Source organism: Myxocyprinus asiaticus, chromosome 25, assembly GCF_019703515.2.
Source record: "Myxocyprinus asiaticus isolate MX2 ecotype Aquarium Trade chromosome 25, UBuf_Myxa_2, whole genome shotgun sequence".
NCBI classification, from domain to species: Eukaryota; Metazoa; Chordata; class Actinopteri; order Cypriniformes; family Catostomidae; genus Myxocyprinus; species Myxocyprinus asiaticus.
Window position 1 is genome coordinate 22,097,428 of NC_059368.1, and position 17,526 is coordinate 22,114,953.

A 17,526-nucleotide genomic window follows, 5' to 3' on the forward strand; every position below is an offset into this window, starting at 1 on the left:
TTTGTCAACATTATTAACTCTTTTTTGATTAGACTATATAGTAAATGTGAACTAATTTACGCAAAGTGACATGTACAAATCATTTACAGTTATTACTCACTCTGATAACATGATGTTTCCTCTTCAACTCTGGGAATTTAAAGATCTGACACCAGTATGTTGTGTCCTTCTGAGGCACAGGAACCTACAGTATTTGAAAATATTTACAAAATGTTACCTTTTTCACAATACCTTGAGGTTTGCAAAAGTCACAAAACAGTTAAATGTAGTTAGCTACAGTTAGATGGCAACAAACAGCAATATTTCTTTGTGGCAAATAGCAGATGAATGGAGAGTGTGGACTTCCAGTGTTTATTAATCCCATATCCTGTTTTGTCCCATTCAATGTTCAGTATTTTTAATGAGGATTGTAAATATGTACACTCGTAAAATCAGTTTTTGGCAGTATTCCGCAGGCAAAAAGGGGGCCATGTTTTCATTTAAAACAGGCAATCAGGATGCAAAAGTGTTTTGTTTTTTTAAAAGGCTTCGTACTGTATGTAACCACTTATGTCAAAACAGTTTAAGAACCTTGATGCCTCTGCACACTTCATATGAAATTGAAGAACAAACTGGTGTGACGTCATTTTGAACAAAGTCTGGCCAAAAACTAAAGTGTTTTTGAGTTTGTTTCTGTGTTTTCTAACAGCTCGTCAGGGTGAACTTTCAGGAAAACTTTGTACTGGCTGCTAAACACATTCTTACTGCCATTGGTCCACGTCATCGTTAGGTGTGAACTGGAGCTCCACCTACTTTGAAGCTGACAACAAATTCCTATTCAATCAGCAGGGTTGGGAGGGTTACTTTTGAAATGTATTCCACTACAGATTACAGAATACATGCTGTAAAATGTAATTTGTAATGTATTCTGTTATATTACTCAATGTCAGTAACGTATTCTAAATACTTTGGATTACTTCTTCAGCACTGGTAGATTTTTTTCACTTGTTTTGACTATAAAAACTCTGCCAGTACAGTAAGACAAAATACACATGTTAAAAATACATTCTCTGAAAAACCTAAATATCTTATGCAGTGTTGTTTCTAAAACAAGATCAATCTTTGATTTTTAGATATCTTTACAGGAAAACAATACAAAAATTATTATCAAGAATACGATTTTTGCCCTAATATCAAAGGTCTTAGTAGAATGTAAGTGAATTTTCTTGATAAAAAAATATGATCGTGCTTGGTAACATGTGCATGTAAAATGGCTAGAAATAGCATTTTAGCTTAGCGTAAAGCTTACATTGACACAAGGTTTATTTCTATTTCTTCTGCTCCAAACTTACTTCGAACTTACTTCTCTGTCTGCTTGTATGAATGTAACACATCATAAGAAAGTGTTTCACCGCTGTTCAAATACACTTTTGACTGCATCATTTATATGTATAAATGTTTTCCATCTGAAAGGACTAAATATTAAATGAAACAAATTACAATAAAATGCAAAGTAATCTCTTCAGTAATCAAAATACTTTTTGAATGTAACTATTCTAATGACTAATAATTTAAATTGTAACTGTAGTGGAATGCAGTTACTTATATTTTGTATTTTAAATATGTAATCCCATTACAGTCAATCAGTCAACATGAACACACTGGCGTGCAGACTTATTAGCGAGCAGGTGCAAATTAACCTATATCTGTACGATCGTTCACAAAGAGACTTTTTCCAAGAACTTATCATGTGATTTTTTGTTTGTTTAAAGGAATAGTTCACCCAAAAATGTATATTCTCTCATTATTCACTTACCCTAATACCATCCCAGTAGTCAGTGGCTGTCTTTCTTCATCAGAACACAAATTAAGATTTTTAGAAAAATTTTGAAGTTCTGTAGATGGGTGCCAACAGGCTGCTGGCTATTTGATGGTCCAAAAGGCATATTTAGGCAGCATAAAAGTAATCCACACGACTCCAGTCGATCAATTAATGTCTTCTGAAGCAAATTGATAGGTTTGTGTAAGAAACAAATCGATAATTAAAACTTTATTAACTTTAAATTATTGCTTCCTGCCAGCAGTCGACGCATCATTGACATGAGCAATGATGCATCGGAAGCACACGCTTTGTATACAACAGAGGAACGAACATCACACGAGAGTTAGTTAATTTCAAACAAAAATACAGTCAATACATTAATTGATCGACTGGAGTCGTGTGGATTACTTTTATGCTGCCTAAATATGCCTTTCGGACTGTCAAACAGCCAGCAGCCTGATGGCACCGTTTGCTTACATTTTAAGGACCTCAAGAGCTTCAACATTTTTCTAAAAATCTTAATTTGTGTTCTGCTGAAGAAAGACAGTCATACACATCTGGGATGGCATCAGGGTAAGTGAATAATGAGTGAATTTTCATTTTTGGGTGAACTATTCTTTTAATGTCTACAAAAGGCATAAAATCTTCTCAAATACTCTAAGTGTCATTGACAAATGTGCTATCTGCAGCGAAAGCCACTCACACATCTGCCCAAAGTAAGATATATCATCATTCTTTTGACTGTATTCTGCCCATTAACACTCTTTTACACATCTTTGCAGTAGTATCAGTGTCATTGTACTTCTCCGTAAGTGTGCTGGAGCCTTAAGCATCTAAAAACAGACAATAGGTAGAATATTCCCTAAGCCTAAGACATTCTCTGTCACTCTTAGCTCATCAAAGGCTCCAGCGGTCTGGCAAATGCACTTTCCTCACCTTCTCATTTTGAAGGTCAAAGAAAGCTGTTCCTGCTGGGATGCTGGAGCTGGTTCCAGGATTGAGTAAACGTACACTCTTCCTGCCTCGGTTCATGCCATGGTAGACTGGTCCTGACACTCCCACATCCTCTGCATGGAACGCCCAGATCACTCTCACTGTACTGCCCTGGGCAGTGACAAATTATGGGCATTTACAGATGCACGTGCAGATTCTTATACAAGTAATACTGTAATTAGACAACAGTTTAGGGATTGGAGTTTCTTGTTTAATTCCCAAATTAAACATTGTACTATTGTTTTTTCCCTGGACGAAGGCAATGCGCTAAAATAAAAATGACAAATGAGAGCCTGTTCCACTGATAGAAGGCTCATGAGGCTTTCTTTTAAACTTTTGAAACCAGATGTATCGATGCATTAAGCACGTAGTCAAGCCTACCGTAATTACTTTGTCATTGTCATCACAAGTCTGGAGGTTTCTGCTGAAAGCCAGGACAGTATGTGTGTCATTCTCTCTGCCGTACAGCAGCCTGTAGCTCTGCTGTGGGTCTCTCTGGACCTCTCTGTTTGAGTCTGTAAAGTAGTCCTGAGCAGAGTAAAGAGGAACCCAGTTAGTCCTTCTCAGGTTTGACTTAAAGAAATAGTTCACACAAAAATGAAATATCTGTCATTATTTACTCAGTGTTTTAAACCCAAATTACTTTTTTTTGCGTAACACAAAAGTAGAAATATGTAAGAATGTCCTAGCCCCTCTTCTAGTACAATGACTTTGCTTTCAAGATTCAAAAAGGATGCAAAAGTGTCATAGAAGTAAGTGACTTGCGCAACATATTTCAAGTCTTCTGAAATCATAAAAATCTGAAATTTCAGTCATTATTCAGTGAAAATGTCCAGTGAGAGTAGCTTATTTTGTGTTCTGCAGAAGAAAGACAATCATACGGCTTTGGAACAACATGAAGGAGAGTAAATGATGACAGATGTTTCATTTTCCTTTTAAATGTGCTTTAAGAGTTTTAATCAGAAAAGAAGCTAATTTTAATGGTGTATTAGGTCCTAGTCAGTAAATCCTGTTTGGTTCTGCTTGTGGTCCCATTTGATAACATATGTTCCTGTAGCTTAGCTGTATGGAGCTATATCAGTGCACCGTAAATCACTTTGGATAAGAGTATCTGCCAACAAATGATGCATAAACAGGGTTGGGAGGGTTACTTTTGAAATGTATTCCACTACAGATTACAGAATACATTCTGTAAAATGTAATTTGTAACGTATTCCGTTAGATTACTCAAGGTCAGTAACTTATACTTTGGATTACTTCTTCAACACTGGTAGATTTTTTCACTTGTTTTGACAATAACAATTCTGCCAGTACAGTAAGACAAAATACACATGTTAAAAATACATTCTCTGAAAAACCTAAATATCTTATGCAGAGTTGTTTCTAAAACAAGATCAATCTAATTGATCTTGTTTTAAGGATTTTTAGATATCTTTACAGGAAAACAATACAAAAATTATTATCAAGAATACTATTTTTGACCTAATATCAAAGGTCTTTCTAGAAAAAAAGAAATTTTGATCTAACGTCAATTTTCTTGATAAAAAAATATGATCATGCTTGGTAACGTGCATGTAAAATGGCTAGAAATAGCATTTTAGCTTAGTGTAAAGTTTACATTTACACAAGGTTTATTTCTATTTCTTCTGCTCCAAACGTACTTCAAACTTACTTCTCTGTCTGCTTGTATGAATGTAATACATCATAAGAAAGTGTTTCACCACTGTTCAAATGCATTTTGGATCACATCATTTATATGTATAAATGTTTTCCATCTGAATGGACTAAATATTAAATGAAACAAATGAAAATAAAATGCAAAGTAATCTCTTTAGTAATCAAAATATTTTTTGAATGTAACTGTATTCTAATTACCAATTATTTAAATTGTAACTGTAGTGGAATACAGTTACTTATATTTTGTATATTTAATTATAATTAGGTCAGTGGATTTCAGTGGATGATCTCAGTTCAAAAAGATTTCAGGACACATTTAAAGTCACTGCAGAGAAGAGCACATATTATGGTTTTTCAAATATTACCTTTCATGTAGTGTGTTATATAGCTGTTTATGAATGTAAAAAAGTCTGCAAAGTTTCAAAAATCAAAGTGCACGACAAATGGAGTTATTGACTTCCAAAAGAAAGAACCGATTCTGAACACCTGAAACGAGTCAGTAATTCCAGACTTACTTCCTGTACTAACCTACATACTGGCTGTGTCTCGTTTGGAAGGATGTGTCCTCCGGAGGTCGCGTTTGTCGGCCGCATACGTCATCGAGGCTGTCTCGTTTAATTTTTTATGTTTTTTTTTTTTTTTTATTTGTATTTTTTTTTTTATTGGGAATGCAAAAAAGGTTAACAATTGTATAAATGTAAGTGCATATACATAGAAGGCATTGACAATAGATACAAAATAAGAAAAGAAAAAAAATAAGAAAAAAAAAAAAAAAATGAAACGAGACATATGCGGCCAACAAATGCGACCTCCGGAGGACGCAGCCTTCCAAACGAGACACAGCCAATTTGGTAACAAATAACCCGCCTCTGGTCTTCATTGGCTGCTCACGAACAGCATTATAAAACATTCATAAACAATGCTGATTAATAGTTATTGTGTATGCTGAAAACTAATCCTAAACATCTATGATTTTTGTATATATGATACAAATCAGAGCTAGAAGATGGACAGCAGCAGTAGGTTTTAAGTATTGCTCTGCTCGTATCGTAAAACCACTTCAGTGCAGGGCATCAGCAGTAGTGTATGTGATCCACTAGAGCTGTGTGAGCATTGTCTGATAGAAATCCAGGTCACAACAGCTTCCCAGTTGTAGTTAGGTCAGTGGATTTCAGTGGATGATCTCAGTTCAAAAAGATTTCAGGACACATTTAAAGTCATTGCAGATTTAAATATTTAGACAGTGATCTTTAATGTTGCCCACACTCTTGTAAAATAAAATGTTATATATTTGTAAAATACATCTTAAATAAGCCCTATTTACACAGTATATGGACATGTTGTGTTTAAGATTCCCATTGCAGGGATGCAAACTCATGAGAGGTGAAAAAAGGTGAGAAAGTAATAGGGGTATATTTTCAGTTGATTTGTTTGTAGTATTTAAAGATTTATTTAAAGATTTAATGAAGTTTAAACTTAAAGTTTCCATTTCAAGTGATTTTATAAGTAAAACGTAGAAAATTGTACCAAACAATCAGGCAAATTAGCTTAAAAAAGGTGACTTTAGCAAAAAAAAGTAGTTTGCATCCCTGCCTTTGAAGAAGTAAAAAAATTAATTAAAACAATAATTAAAAAAAATATATTTATTGTTGTACTACAGACACTATAAACTCATAATAGATTTGTATTATCCTATTTGATTCAACTTTCAAATATATATAAAAAATCAACTATAAACGTTTATATTTGAATAAACTTCTCAATCAGTCCACCACAGTAAAATCAAATTTATAATAGCCTATAATTAAAAAAGCACATACTCCATCATTTCATTCCTAAAACTGCACAAACACTGGTAGTAATCACTTCAGCAATATATTATAAAGATGACATTCAGCAAACTAATTTCAAGAATCAGTTTTCTTGCATTAAGAGCGGTTACTCTGTACCACTACTGAATACTTCAGTTGCTGATGAGAGCTGCATTCCACACCTAAAGGTGCGTTTCCACTAACTTACCACAAGATACGGATTTCCGTTGAGCACACCACCTATCACGATATCAGACGAAGCCATCGCACCGTTCGGTGACAAGCCAAATCCTATATATCCTTTCGTTTCCACTTCCGCTTCAAACGTTATCGTTGACTCGTCAAATCCCCACTTAATGTTGTATCTCCCATCCGCATCTAAGGTAGCTGAATGAACAAATCCCGTCCCCTGTGAGCGCGCTAAGCAAACCAGTGAAGTTAAGAAAACTACAGCGCAAAGGAGCTTATTTTCTGACATGTCGTGTGAAGTGTAGAACTTAATCGAAAACAAAACCAGTGGCATTCAAGGAAGGACGCTTTTTATCCATTGAGTAGCAGTGTGTGGAAATATGCAACTTCCGAGGGCAAGAGTGTTTGTTTGCTTTGGTGCATTGGAAAGGAATGATCCTTTCAAGCGCTGGCAGCCTCCCACCGCTGAACTGTTCAAACTTGTGTGATTTCCCTTTGATGTGAAAAGACATGCAGAGCTGAACACCGCCGTGTTTACAAGCGACGCGACGCGACACAAGTTTAACGCTCATATTATATAAGATGTCTACATCTGACAAAACGTTTTGATTATACTCCCATTATAATAAACACTGTCTGTGGTACAACAATAAACTTATAAGCCCTTGTAATGTATGCTATCTTGTAACATGCACATCTTTTAATCATTGAATGAAATGATTCATAATGCAAGCTTTTACAAAACAACATGGGAGAAAACATCAGATCTGCAAATACAGACTACACTCTAAAATCAACTGGTGAAATGACTCATTTTAATTACTTAATTAGGCTATCTATTTGTTTTGTGTTAAGAGGGTAGAAGATACTCAAGTAAATCAAGTTAGGCAGCTACATGAGTTTCTGAAATGTTTTTGTGTAGATTATTACAGTAAACTCAATTTGCAGGTTCTCCATTGTGTGAGAGTGCCCAAATATAATGGTAGCCTTTTCTTATTTCTCAAAATAAATTCTTTGTTTGAGAGAAGCAGAGAGATCCGCCCTTGAATGATCTCAGGATTTCCTGAATTATTAAGTACAATGCACCACAAACACTTCATTCTGAAGGGGTTTGAGGTTGATTTACCTGTGTAAATTATTCCAATAATAGGAGAAATAACTTTTTATAATAATGTTGCACAGTTATTCCTTGAAACAGTTTTACAGGGTTGGTAATGAGGCAACAAAATCTCTGTTCTATTCTATTCTATGAACTTGGATGTCTGCTGAGATTCCAGATTCAGCCATTGAACCCACGGGGTTCTCCGTGCACCGAGCGGACAGAGCGAAAGACCTCTCGGGTAAAAGCAGAGGTGGTGGTGTATGTTTTATGATCAACAAATCCTGGTGTGATCAGAGGAACGTACATTCTATCAAGTCTTTCAGCTCTCCTGATCTGGAATTTCTCATGCTTCTGTGTCAACCATTCTGGCTACCAGGGGAATTCACAGCGGTCATTATCACTGCTGTGTACATCCAGCAACAAGCCGACACAGACCGGGCACTCAAGGAACTGTACGGGATTATAAGCAAGCAGGAAACCGCGCACCCTGAGGCCGCATTCATTGTGACCGGGGACTTTAATAAAGCCAGTTTAAAATCAGTTGCACCAAAATACCACCAACATATTAGTTTTAACACACGAGGGGACCGGGTTTTGGACCATTGCTACTCTCCCTTCCGGGACGGCTACAAATCCCTCCCCCGCCCACCATTTGGCAAATCGGACCACTCTTAGATTCTGCTTCTGCCCGCTTACAGGCAGAAACTGAAACAGGAAGCACCCACCCTCAGAACCATCCAGTGCTGGTCAGACCAATCAGACTCTACGCTACAAGACTGTTTTGATCACATGGACTGGGAGATGTTCCGGTCCGCCTCTGATGACAACATCGAGCTTTACGCTGATAGTGTAACGTGTTTCATCAGAAAGTGCGTAGAGGACGTCGTTCCGACCAGAACAATACGGATCTATCCGAACCAGAAACCTTGGATTAATAGCGATGTTCACACGGCACTTGATGCGCGGACCACCGCTTTTAATTCTGGGAACGCAGAGGAGCATAAACAAGCCAATTATGCCCTCCGAAATCAGATCAGCAAAACGTCAGTACAGGAACAAGATCAAAGGACAGTTTAACACCACCAACTCTAGAAGCACGTGGCAGGGAATTAACATCATCACGGACTTTAAAGGGAATAAAAACTCCGCTGCGAATACCGCTGCCTCTCTCCCGGATGAGCTAAATTCTTTTTATGTTCGTTTTGAGGGAAATAATATCGCCCTCGCGGAGAGAGCTCTCACGGCCGAAGCTACAGAGGTTCACTCTCCGTCTCTATAGCGGATGTAACCCGATCCTTCTGATGGGTGAATATCCGCAAAGCCGCGGGTCCAGACGGCATTCCGGGTCGCGTCATCAGAGCATGCGCGAACCAACTGGCTGGTGTTTTTACGGACATTTTCAACCTTTCCCTCTCTTTGTCTGTAGTCCCCACATGCTTTAAAACATCCACCACTGTGCCTGTTCCAAAGCAATCCAAAATAACTTGCTTAAATGACTGGCGTCCTGTTGCTCTGACCCCCATCATCAGCAAATGCTTTGAGAGACTAATCAGAGATTACATCTGCTCTGTGCTGCCTCCCTCACTTGACCAATTGCAGATTGCTTACCTCAACAACCGCTCCACTGATGATGCCATTGCATCTACTATACACACTGCTCTCTCCCACCTGGAAAAAAAGAACACTTATGTGAAAATGCTGTTTGTAGACTACAGCTCAGCATTCAACACCATAGTGCCCTCCAAGCTTGATGAGAAACTCCGGGCTCTGGGCTTAAACAGCTCGCTGTGCAGATGGATCTTGGACTTCCTGTCAAGCAGACGCCAGATGGTTAGAATAGGCAGCAACATCTCCTCTTCACTGACCCTCAATACTGGAGCCCCGCAGGGCTGTGTTCTCAGCCCACTCCTGTAATCCCTGTACACACATGACTGTGTGGCAACACACAGCTCCAATGCCATCATTAAGTTTGCTGATGATATGACGGTGGTAGGTCTGATCACTGACAATGATGAAACAGCCTACAGAGAGGAGGTGCACACTCTGACACACTGGTGTCAGGAGCACAACCTCTCCCTCAACATCAGTAAGACAAAGGAGCTTGTGGTGGACTTCAGGAGAAGAGATAGAGAACACAGTCCCATCACCATCAATGGAGCACCAGTGGAGAGAGTCAGCAGCTTCAAGTTCCTGGGTGTCCACATCACTGAGGAATTAACATGGTCCATCCACACTGAAGTCGTTGTGAAGAAGGCTCATCAGCGCCTCTTCTTCCTGAGATGGCTGAGGAAGTTTGGAAAGAACCGCCACATCCTCACACGGTTCTACACCTGCACTGTAGAGAGCATCCTGACTGGCTGCATCTCCGCCTGGTACGGCAATAGCACCGCCCACAACCGCAAAACACTGCAAAGGGTGGTGCGAACTGCCAGACACATCATCGGAGGTGAGCTTCCCTCCCTCCAGGACATATATACCAGGCGGTGTGTGAAAAAAGCTCGGAGGATCATCAGAGACTCCAGCCACCCGAGCTATGGGCTGCTCTCACTGCTACCATCAGGCAGGTGGTATCGCAGCATCAGGACCCGCACCAGGCGACTACATGATAGCTTCTTCCACCAAGCAATCAGACTTTTGAACTCTTGATCTCCCACGATCAAATACATCAGCACTGCACTTTATTACTCTTATATCTCACACCGGACATTCATAAATTATATTATTATTATATTATATTCTCTCTTAACAACTTACTATCAACCGACAGCCTGAATGTCAATACAGTACAATACAACCTACTGTACATTCTATATATACTATATATACATTTTTTTTATTGTATAATGTGTATTCTATATTGTGTGTATTGTATACTGTACATTGTATGTTATTATTTGTAAATTGTGTTGTGTGTAATTATGTGTATATTAGATTTTAAACTGTGTTGTAAATCTGACGTTTATTGTAAATTGTCTCATCACTGTCATGACTACTATGTTGCTCGGAACTGCACCCAAGAATTTCACACACTATTGCACTTGTGTATATGGTTGTGTGACAATAAAAGTGATTTGATTTGATTTGAGCATTTGCGAATGATGACTGCCATCTAGCGGTGAAAATGCATACTGTGGTTTACAGAAAGAGCACACTTGTAAATTGATTATTTCAGTCAGTTAACCACTTATCTATAGCCATCCATCCAGTCATCCATCAAATCATATTAAGAGTAATGATAAAATACATTAGCACTGTTTTAGACAAATGAGTTTTGACTAAACCTCAGATTTGATTATACTTGATAGATTATACTGCAGGTATGATGTGCAATATTGAAAAAGCAATTTGGACCATTGCAGTTTAGAAACAGATTGTGTGTGTGTGTGTGTGTGTGTGTGTGTGTGTGTTATTTTGAATCATTATGATTTGTAACTTTGTTTATTGAAACACCTGAAGCATATGTGCTTGTCCTGAATTGACATGAAACAAACAAAAAAATAAAAAAATAAAAAATAAAAAAAATAACAGGAATACATCAACAACATCAAGACAGTCATAGGCATTGTAGATTTGTCCCTTGTAGTTTCATCTAAAGACACAAGATGACAGCAGAGTACAGTGAATAACTGCACTGTGCAAATCACCTCTAAATTTTGTTCTTTTACTGTGCCATTTCTGGTTTCAGAAATGATGTTACACTGATGTAAATTATATAAATGTTTGTTGAAAACTGATAACACCAATACTGCCAAGAACTGTTATTATATAAGCATTTTAAATAAAATAGGTGAAATGTTGTTTTTTAGGGCAATTTAGGTTTCGAAAGGCATTCAATGCAATTGATGATATTATGCTGGAAGATTTTGTAAACATGGTTAATTATCAGCCTGATAATTAAGTGGTTTTAACTTGTTAACAAAGTTTCAAGCCTTGGTGTGTAACATTGTTAATTCCAAAAAGGCATTGTTTTGGATCTTGGATTGAAGCATGAAATTGCTTTTCTTTTGGAGATGAAGAACACTCTTCCACTTAAGTTTCAAAAATGACAAAAAAACCCCTTTCCTTAATTATCTCACTAAGGAGCCTTGAGGCAGTATTAGTAAAATCCTTTTAAAAAGTGTATCTCTACTGTTCAGGGAGAACTTCAGCAATGTTTTGAGATCTTTATCATTGAGACTGATCCATATAGACTTATTTTCGCCTGGAGGACAGCAATTTCATAAACACTGTAAGTACTTTAAGTCAAATGGGTCCTCTCAGTCACATTTAATATGCAGCATACCCTTGACTTCAGAGGTCTATGCTGAGTTAAACTTCTTCTGATTACTCAGCCTTCACTGGCTGCCCAGGCTGAGACTGGCACACTGTCATAAGCACATGGAAGTTCAGTAAGTTGACCCAACCTTGTAAAATAAGCACTTGGAATACATATTTTCAAAATGCTGAAAACATAAAAGTAATAATAATAATAATAATAATATTTTCACAATTGGAGACTCAATATTGAATGCTTTGCATGCTTCAAAAGTTTCAAAAGCATTTCTGTGTACATAAAGCCAAGCCAGCACACTCTTTCATACACTGGATTTCTGAATACGGTAAATGACTGTATTGTTCTATAGTTGTATTGTTCTAAGCACTCTACAAGAAAGAGCACATATAAATCAAAGAATGCTCAAAAAACAAGCTACACCTGCATTGCAAAGTTAACATTCTATTTCACACTTAATTGAAGAACTGCATGTGGTATCTCCACATTCAGAAAATAAATTGAAGGCCAATAACATCTACTACACAATGAAAACTAATATTAGATTTCAAGAAGTAAACTATTTTTTGAAGGGTACACCAAGTATTTTATTTCAAAGTGCATTTCGGGAAGGGTTACTTCACCTAAAAATGAAAAATGCATTTTCATTTACTCACCCTCATGTCATTCCAAACCCTTTTCCACCCTTTCTTCTGTGTAACAAAAAAGGAGATGTTAGGCAGAATGTTAGGGACTGATAACTTTTCACTTTCATTGTTCTGGAAAAAAAAAAAGAAGAAGACTCAATGAAAATTCTGCATCACATCTCCTTTTTTGTTACACAGAAATACTGTATGGGTTTGTAACAACATCAGGGTGAGTGAATTATGACAGAATTTTCATTTTTGGTGAACTATCCCTTTAACCGTTTTGATTTAGTGATGTCCCCTTATCATAACGCTGCTACATTAATCAAATCAAATGAATTTATAAAGCTTTTCTCTATTTCCTATTTTTGAAGGCCGTATGTGTTTATGAGATAATTTTACTTGCATTGGAATGGTAAGATTGAAACACACACACACACACACACACACACACACACACACACACACACACACACACACACACACATGTTGCTGCAGCTATCATTATGAGGACTCTCCATAGACATAATGATTTTTATACTGTACGATCTATAGATTCTATCCCCTAACCCTAACCCTACCCCTAAACCTAACCCTCACAAAAAACTTTCTGCATTTTTACATAAAAAAATAAATAAACATTGTTTAGTATGTTTTTCTAAGCGATTTGAATTAAGGGGACACTAGAAATGTCCTCATAAACCACATTTATAGCATAATACCCTTGTAATTACCAGTTTGTAACCTAAAAAAAGGTCCTCATAAACCACTTAAACCTGCCCACACACACACACACACACGCCCTCAAACCTAGTGCTTTTTCACCTATGCACATCACATACACTCACAACATGTACTGCTGACTCACAGACAGACATGCTGCGGAGTGTTCAAAAGGTCTCTGAGGGCAGCCAAGCCTCTCTTAACATGCCTCCTGTCCCTGTGTCTTTCCATCCTGATAAATCTTTCTGTCTGTTTCTGGCTCTGTCTCGCACTCTCTGCTCTCTTAGTCTCTCCTCTTGCTCTGTTTCCATCCCTCTGATGCTCTCCAGTCTGTTTGCATTACTGTCTTTCTTCCTCCTAGTTTCTCTCTATCTCTCTCTCTCTCTCTCTCTCGCTCTCTCTCTCTCTCTCTCTCTTTCTCTCACCCTTTCTGATTAACCCTAGGCCCCTGCTGAGCTGACGGACGGAGCCATTTAATTTTCACTCGGATCCTTTTCATTTCTCTCCTCCAGGCATGTCCCTCCGTCACCTCAGAGTGGATAAAATACGAGCAGCTTTCAGGGGACACTCTCTCTGCGAGAGGAGACTCGGAAGAGAGTTGGTGGGAAATATTTATGAAACCTGAGTTGTGTGTGAACTTTGTCTTTTAGGATGTCACCATTAGCTACCATTGTTTAAATGTTCAAATGTGTTCTTTTACCATATTTTTCTCACATAACGGAAAGATAGAAAGGTACTTGTGCACCATTTTTGGGCTTTTCTGCACTTTGAGATTCCTCTAAAGGGTTTGATCTGAGAAAATTAACAGGAATAAAAGAAATAAACTTCAGTTATCCTATAGTACATTGGTAATACAATGTCATTAAACAATGGCTAAACAATGGCTTCCTGGCAAATTAGGTTGGTCTGCTCAGAGTGAGTGTGTATAAAGGTATAATATAGCACAGCTTATCCTGTGTGGTTTTTATCACTGTGCTGTATCCACCTAAGATTAGCCATGTCTGAAGTAAAGGGGTAGGAGTCCATAGGTTTGAATTTCACACAGTATTAAACTTGTGTACATGGTGCTGTTCTGTACAAATAGCCAGTAGTGTTATTGCCTTTCTGACCACCTGGTGATGTCATTCAAATAGCTTCACGAATCCCATGGACACCTTACCATACTATATATATATATATATATATATATATATATATATATATATTTATTTTTATTTTATTTTTTTAAACTAAATCTTACAATATGAGTACTTAAATCTTTGATGTTTTAACTTAAAGTGGAGCTTGTGTTGTAGTGCTGGAAGGAGAATTTGTGTGTATTAACTATGTGTTTGTTAGAAATATGCGTGTCATGCTATGTCTATATGATTAGTTACTATTAAAGCAATTTTTGCCACCAAACTCATGCCACTGGTTGAGGCAGTAGATCCTTTTCATAGACTGCAATGATGCGTAATTTAGCAGCGTAAATCTAGCAAATTTTTATGTTTTCATCTTTTTTAATTATTTAGTGTAAATTTATAACATTACTTTGTTATATTAATTTATATTAACCTACTGCTGTTATCCACAGCTCTCTGTTTTTTCTCTTTTGGATAGTTGTGGAAACGTAATAGTGCAGTTTTTCTTTTGCAGTTGGAACAAATAGGAATGAAAAAAAAAAATGCTGTTTACTCCCATTTGCTGCTATAGAAGTTTACTTCACTATAGTTTACTTTGTAAGAGAAATCACCCTACAAATGGCTTACTTACAGTTGTCTCTGCAAATTAAGCTGGGTCAGGAGAAAGTACTGTAGTATCAACAAATTACATAGTTCATCTTTAAGTAATGAAGCAAATTTTGCACATTTTGCAAAAACCTTCATCTTTAATATTTCTATTTCCCTCTGCAGGCACACCAGAATACTACAACCAACACAATAGCAGGTCGCACAACAGCTGGAGAGCTGGAGAACATTAACACCCATACGCAGGTGCTCACTGCTTTCTTCATTTAGAGATAATTATGTAATTGCTGTTAACACTGAGCCGACATCAGTCCCAGCATATACCCAATACCCCCCCCCCCCCCGCTTTAGTGTAGCATTTAGTTTGTTTCTTTAGGCCTATGCAAAATTTATGCTTGGAAACTTAAACATGAGAGCTTTAGTAATTTGCTGTAAAAAGAAACACTGTTTGCAGGCAGCCCTGTTTTCTCTTTGCAATGATGTATTCTCTTTACAATGTGATGTGAGAGTTTAGAGTACATACATGTGCTTGTGTGTAGAACTGCACAAATCCAATTTAAGTTTCCAATGAATGGTCACTGGGACCCAGCAAGCCCACCTTGCTGCCCTAATGGAAAAATAAACTCTGGGTGAGAATTAGCCTTCAGGTGCTAATTACAGTTCTTCACCTGCCAGCTGTCTCCGCTGAGGAGCTCCAAGTAAGCTGAGTGAAAGAATAAATGCTTTCATAGTGTGCACTCTCCTACAGGAGGCTACAAAGACAGCACAATTGGTGGCTTTCACATTCTTCCAATTTTACTACTATGGTTAGGCAACAAAGTGGCCATTGAGCATGACTGATTCACATAACATCCTGTGAAGTATAGAAAGATTCAGTAGAGCAGATCCAAGTAACACCCGCCATTGTTCTAGATTGAGAAAATAATCTGCACTTTATTGCCTTAAATATTTCAGGGAATATTATGAAAGGTTTGTTTTGGGGAAATTCAGCTGCATTACCTTCTAATCCAGAAGGCTTATATTAAATTTTAATCACTGCCTTTGCATATATATATGTCCTAACATTTACAAATAGTATGCCAGGGACTTAAGTGTTTTGCTGTGGATCAGTCATCTGAATGCCTCTGTCACATTCTGTCTCCCTCATGTTTACCTTGGACTCTTATTTTGAAGTTTCCCTCTGGACTCCATTTCCCACAGTGCACTGCCCTCATCACCTCCATCTGTTCCACATCATCCTCACCTGTCTTCAATCCCCTCATTAGTTCTTGTGTGTATATATACCCTCCAGTTTTGTTCAATATTTGTCAGTTCTCGTCTGTGTTATGCTTTGTTGTTTTGGTTTATGGTACTCTGTATTGTTATACATCGTCTTCATTAAAAAGCCTGCAAATAGATCCACCGTCTCTCGCCTTCATCTTCTCGACCACAAGCCGTGAGTTTTTAGATCTGGCTCACCTAACAATTGACTATGCACTTTTTACTATGTCGGCCTCAACGTCGCGATTAAGGCCAAGTTGTCTGGGGTGGGCCCTCGAGGGAACTTTGCCAAATATGTGGAGTGGGTGCTGGTAAGCTGTGACTCGCCTTTCACAGTCTGCCCTGCTGAGGACAATGCCAGCCCCACTCCAGCCCCAGAGCCCACCCAACCATCAGCCTTGCCCCTAATGGACAAAAAGCCAGAGCCCACCGCAGACTCTTGAGACCGAGCCCATTGCGGAGTCTGACCAGGTGCGAGAGCCGGCACCAACGTCCGTCACAGAGGGCATATTAGTTGAGTTTGAGGAGCCCCGCCCATACTCCCACCACTGTGGGTGAGCTGAGTCTCCAGACGCCACTAATCCCATCCAGTTTCCAATTCTCCTTGACTCTGCTGTTCCTGCCAACCTCCCACTCCCTCCTCCTCTGCCAAGGCCATCCAATTCCTCAGCCCCGCCTCCGCAGGCTCCCTTCAACCCCTCGATGCCTCACGTGGCTCCTCCCTTGACACCTTCCTTGGCTCCTCCTCTGATCGGTCAGTTCCCCTCAAGTCACCGGCTCAACCATCAGCCCGGTGACTCCACAGACAAGGGGATCTGTCTATCCTCCGACTCCGCCTTCGCCCTCTGAACCCTGTACTCCACCTTCATCACCTCTGCTCTGTGTCTCCTCATCTCCACTGTGGGCTGTCTTCAATCCCCTCATTAGTTCGTGTGTGTGTGTGTGTGTGTGCCCTCCAGTTTTGTTCAATGTTTGTCAGTTCTTGTCCGTGTTATGCTTGTAAGTTTGTTGTTTTGGTTTATGGTACTCTGTATTGTTATATATCGTCTTCATTAAAAAGCCTGCAAATAGATCCATCACCCCTCGCCTTCATCTTCTCGACCACAAGCCGTGACAGCCTCAAAAGCATGGAGTCAGATTATAAATAAATAAGAAACAGAGTTGATAAAGCGCCGATGCACTAAAGGAGAGGCAAGAGTTCATGTGTCTAATTCTAGACTTCAAAGAAAGTCTTGCCTTTTTCTTGTTTAAATATTCTCTCAAGAAATTAGGTTGAGTTTCCTCAGTGATTTAGAAATTAAGAGGATGCCTCTTGGAAATATAATCATAGAGGAGATATTGTAGAAA

General features: G+C 38.4%; 1 protein-coding gene across 3 annotated transcripts in view; it reads right to left on the reverse strand.

Annotated features, from left to right (window-relative positions):
• LOC127416133 (DBH-like monooxygenase protein 1 homolog) overlaps positions 1 to 6,872 on the reverse strand; it is a 52,161-nt gene extending 45,289 nt beyond the window's left edge. For 2 of the 3 annotated variants that reach the window (XM_051655286.1, XM_051655284.1), the window contains exons 1-4: positions 6,491 to 6,872; positions 3,176 to 3,322; positions 2,738 to 2,905; positions 101 to 184 (exon numbers count right to left, since the gene is read on the reverse strand). In XM_051655286.1, coding sequence (XP_051511246.1) covers positions 101 to 184; positions 2,738 to 2,905; positions 3,176 to 3,322; positions 6,491 to 6,805 — 714 coding nt within the window. In that variant the 5' untranslated portion in view covers positions 6,806 to 6,872. The remainder of the gene's footprint in view (positions 1 to 100; positions 185 to 2,737; positions 2,906 to 3,175; positions 3,323 to 6,490) is intronic. The other variant, XM_051655285.1, reaches the window with a different exon arrangement.
• Between the last annotated feature and the right edge of the window lie 10,654 nt (positions 6,873 to 17,526).